This window comes from Penaeus vannamei, chromosome 5 (genome assembly GCF_042767895.1).
Source record: "Penaeus vannamei isolate JL-2024 chromosome 5, ASM4276789v1, whole genome shotgun sequence".
Taxonomy (NCBI): Eukaryota; Metazoa; Arthropoda; class Malacostraca; order Decapoda; family Penaeidae; genus Penaeus; species Penaeus vannamei.
Genome location: NC_091553.1, coordinates 10303813 through 10308812, shown reverse-complemented (window position 1 = coordinate 10308812; position 5000 = coordinate 10303813). Strand labels below are relative to the sequence as shown.

General features: G+C 34.1%; 1 protein-coding gene across 5 annotated transcripts in view; it reads left to right on the top strand.

Moving 5' to 3' along the window:
- The window catches only part of BBS4 (Bardet-Biedl syndrome 4), a 23098-nt gene that overhangs the window by 12558 nt on the left and 5540 nt on the right, over positions 1-5000 (top strand). For all 5 annotated transcript variants that reach the window (XM_070121848.1, XM_027373677.2, XM_027373678.2 and 2 more), the window contains exons 4-9: positions 220-332; positions 1181-1275; positions 1508-1670; positions 1819-1972; positions 2965-3087; positions 3333-3504. In XM_070121848.1, coding sequence (XP_069977949.1) covers positions 220-332; positions 1181-1275; positions 1508-1670; positions 1819-1972; positions 2965-3087; positions 3333-3504 — 820 coding nt within the window. The remainder of the gene's footprint in view (positions 1-219; positions 333-1180; positions 1276-1507; positions 1671-1818; positions 1973-2964; positions 3088-3332; positions 3505-5000) is intronic.

The following is a 5000-nucleotide window of genomic DNA, read 5'->3' as shown; positions in this document are numbered from 1 at the left end:
TGTAATTAAGAATAAAAGAATAATATAGCATCTTAATTTTTGAATTTTATTTTGTATACACTGTACTCCAGTAATTATATAGTGTGTTTTACTAGAGTTCAGTTGATACTTTCATTGATTCATTGTATTAGTGCAGGTGCAATATGTTACATATACTGCACATATTCAACTTCATACAACACCTATGTCATCAAGTTTCAAGTTTCATTTTCTCCCTAGGGACTCATCCTGAGACAAGAGGGCAAGATTCAAGAGTCCTTTGAACTGTTCCAGTTGTGCAACATCCTGAATCCTAACAGCGTTGAGAACATCAAGCAAATGGCTCGCTCGCTGTAAGGATGTGATTTGTGATTGTGTGTGCAGATGAAGAGGGTGAGAGATTGTTAGGAGACCGATACTGCAAGGGAAGGTATGATTGAATAGTGGGTTGTGATAGATTTTCGCAGAAATGGGTTGAGGGACGGATATAGTGAGTGGGTTTGTGGGTGGGAGAGGAAGAGGGAGGGCAGGTGAGCGGGGAGTTCAGTGGGAAGATGAATGAATTACTACGTTGATAGTCTTTTTGACAGACAGAATGATTGAAAGTTGGAGTATCTATCTCCTGAGTAAGATATATGTGTGTGCATGGGTACGAATGTATGTGTGTAAGTGTATGAGAGTGTTTATGTAATGTGTGTATGTGGGTAAAATATATAAATAGAGGTTTTCTTATGCATTTATAACAGTTTTGCTGTAGGAGACTATTGGAGTGATGATAGTACTTCAGAAAATATTTATATGTATTTCTATATTTTAAAGAACAGCAGTTAGTGCAGAGAGATTCAGTTTATGAAACCCTGAATTGTGAGATGTTCAGGTTGCGTAAATATTTGTCACTGAAAGTCTTTGGAATATTATTGGTTATCCATTCACAATCTATCATGTCATTGCAAAAAATCAAAGATGCTGGGTGACACCTTATCATGGGTTCACTTCCTATTTGTGGGTGTGATGGCTGGCTTGTCAGATGGTGAGCCAAACAGTCACTGAGATGCAGAGTGCAGCAGACTAATGTACCCCGACTTGCCAGGCTGTACTAAAAATTTTACTGTTGTGAATGGGATGATGAGATATATTTTTTTTGCTTGTTGAAGATGAGTGAGGAATTGGTATGAATTACATTTGATACATTTTGTCTCAGGTTCCTGTTAGGACGGCATAAGCTAGCAGTAGAAGCCTATTTACAAGCAGAGGCAAAGAGTGACAAGCCAGACTGGGAGATACATCACAATCTGGGTAAGGTTTCCACTTTGTAGGCTAAATTGACTATATATATCATTGTTTAGTTTAAGATTCAAGAGCTTTATTGTAGACTTTAAGTACAGGTTTTTGAAGTTATTCATGGAAATTAACATAATTACATTCAATTTCATTGAAACTTGTAATTAGATTTATAGACTAAATTGATAAAATAGTGGGGTCATACAGAATGATGTCAAAATTCTTTTTTTCCTTTGATTTTTTCAAGGTGTATGCTACATGCATTTGAAGGAATATGACTTTTCAAGGGAGCAGCTCCTCTTTGCTCTTGAGCAGAACAAACATCATCAGACCTTTGCAATGCTGGCAAAACTCTACCTCTTGGAAGGTGATATGCAGTCTGGCATCAATACCTACAAGGCTGCCATTGAGTGAGTCTTTGCTTGTCCTAGTCTGAGCACTTTTTACAAGTATAAATGTTAAAGTATCATTGGGAATGGGATGATTTTATCTTTTGGCATAGTCCTTCAGCATTTTTAAAATCTTTTCTGAAATGTGTTTTCTTCTCATTCCTAACAGGTACTTTCCTGAAAATGCAGATCTACACACCACTCTTGGTCTGCTGTATATGCAAACAGGGAAGCACCAACAAGCCTTTGAGCATCTAGGCACAACCCTGACCTTTGAGCCCCAAAACACACGGGCTATTCTTGCTGCTGGAGCAATGATGCAAGTAAGTGCAATGCAGATAGAGAATTGAAAAATGTATGCAAGATTATCAATCATTCTAATTTTTTTTTCTCAGGGTTTTGTCTGCTTATTTTATGGCTTTATATATACACCTAAAGATGTGATTTATACCTTACTCCTTGCACTAGATTTGATTTGTGATTATTTGAAAGCACTTTTTTTGTAATTGTTTGAAATGACTTTTTTTTAACATTCACTTGCACAGATTTGTTTGTTTATATATTTGTTTAGTTATTTTATTTCCAAACTTTATTGCAACAGTGTTCAAGGGCATAGCCAGGATTTTAATAAGAGGGTGCATTGGCAACAGACAATTCAATAGGCTTCCAGAGATATTAGAGATGGTCTGTGATACTTATATCTTGTGTCTTGCATGACTGTATTGTTTTCTTGTGTGTTTTATGTAAATGTCTCTGTGTTCCCCCCTCCCTGGCTACACCGATTGCCTTATTACAGTTATATTTGTAGCACTTTTTTATTTTGTGTTTAAAGTTGCTGTCACGTTACCTTTGGGTTTTTCAGTTTCAGTTATGCCCAAGCATTGTGCATGTTTATAGCTGAGTGTGTTTGTAAGATGGTGCATTTAACAACATTAGGTAAGTTCTGCAATTTAGTCTTGTCTGGAATATTGATAATAAAAAACTCAAAGGTAGTTCATTATTGAGGGCTATAGGTGATCACACAGCATCCACGAATGGGCATACTTTTTTATAAATTTATATTTAAAGAAACTAGATTTTATCTTTATAAAGTACTTAGTGATGATCACAAAATACAGAAATGTATGTATTTGATATTAGTGGGCAAAGATTGTTGTAGGATGATTATAGATGCAATAGTGGCTGGTGAATCCATGTACAAGGGGTTAGCCTAACTTTAATAAGGTACCAGCTAAATCTTGAAATACTTCCATTGTTCAGTTTTGTTATTATTTCTGTGCAATCTTTCACTCATATAAGTATTTAATTCAAACAGAGTCACCAAGATTTTGATGTGGCTTTGGCAAAATATCGAATTGCAGCCCAAAAAATACCTGAGTCACCTCTACTATGGAACAACATTGCAATGTGCTTTTTCGGCAAGAAGAAATATGTTGCTGTAAGTGTGCACTTTCCTGTATTGATTTGCCCTGAAGTGGGCTTATAAGTTCCTGGAAATTTTTGTCCTGTATTTCTTTTTTTGCTGATTTGATATTCCATGGTAGAATGTTTATCATTATTTGTCATGTAATATTCCTGAATGTTCCTTGGTATTATGTGATAAGGATTTCTTATAATATATGAAATATGCATATGTAATTTTGTTGTGGATGATAAGAATCTAATACATTATTAACACTCTAGGCCATAAGCTGCTTGAAAAGAGCCAACTATCTGGCACCATTTGAGTGGAAGATCTTGTACAACTTAGGCTTGGTTCACCTCACGATGCAGCAGTACACATCAGCCTTCCACTTCCTGTCTGCTGCTGTCAACTTGCGGCCCACTAAAGGACATATTTTTATGCTCCTTGCCAGTAAGTATAGAGCCAGAATCATGTCTTTTGTTGTGTATATGTAAAGGATTTTAGGAAAGTGTTCATAATCATGTTTGTCAGAGATAATGTTGATTTGGAATTCTGAGGGTGTTTATATCTTATCTTCTGTTTTCATAATTCCAGCTCGAATTTAGTGTGATATATCTTTATTGACAATACAATATATAGATTCTCGTGGATGAGAATTCCTATCCCGAGCTGATTTTTTTTTTCTGAAACAGGCTGCACATACCACATTGATTGTATTGTATTGAACATTGCTTGGTTCCAGTGAAGCTTATTGAATAACACATTATGATGTTATACGTAGTTTTCTAGGAAGATGTAACTTGTATATTATACTTAATTTCTTTTATTATATTTGTGGATTAAAAAATAATATTCATGATATTCTGCTTTCATGAATCTTCTGTACAGTTTTGATTGAATATTAACATATGTGTGGTTTACCTGCACATTTTAGCAAAAGTGTTGACAAAAGAGATATAGTCATTTCTTTTTGGATGAAAATTTTCTGAAAGTTTTTTTATCAGGTTTGTCAGCAATTGGATTTTATGTTATGTAAAAATGTATTTTGGAAATTATATCATATGCATTTATGAAGTAATGCCATATACATTTAAGAAATGATATATCCATTTATGAAATGATATTATATGCATTTATGAAACATTAGTACTTGAATATGAAATGTTGTGTAAGAAGACGTTGGTTTGAAAGTTAATGCTCATTATTCTGATTCATTTATATATACACACTTACCTGAGTTTTTTGGTCATTGTGCTTTTCTTGGACTAATGTTGATCTTTTGCAGCAGCAAAAAACAAAAAAAAAAAAAAACAGGGTTTTCCTAACAAGGATAAAAGGATATCTGATATAGAGTTATCCTCTACTCACTCAGAGATTTTATGCCTCATGTCTAGTGCAACACCACTTTCCAAATAAATCAATCTTCGGATAATGTGTTTGGGACCTCAGAGTATTTAGACTCGATTGGAGTGGTCCCATCAACCGGTGACCTTGAGTACGAGCAGTATGTGATGGAGTATTTGTGAAATATTAACTGAAATAACATCCTCAGTAAAATAAGTTTAGAATGCCAACATATGGCTAGGTTGCTACGTTTGGTAATTCTTCCATTTTATTTTTATGCAATTTCATTTTCGTATGATTTCCTCTTTTTTTTTTCTCTATCTTGTAATCATCACCCCATGTTCTTTATTGGGTGTTTTTATTTCTGTTGCGTGTATCTTCGTTGATTTATAGATATTGTTGCGGGATAATGATATTTCATTTTTTGGAAAGGGTGAAGGTACTTGAATTATTTGAATTAATTTTAATTTAAAGAATCACTTATCATTTGTTTTTATATGAACTCTAACCCTGCATTCAATATGTTTTTAAATTATTTAATGTTACTAGTGTTACACATCAATAGTAATAAAAATAGTATTATTATTAGCTGTAGTATTAGC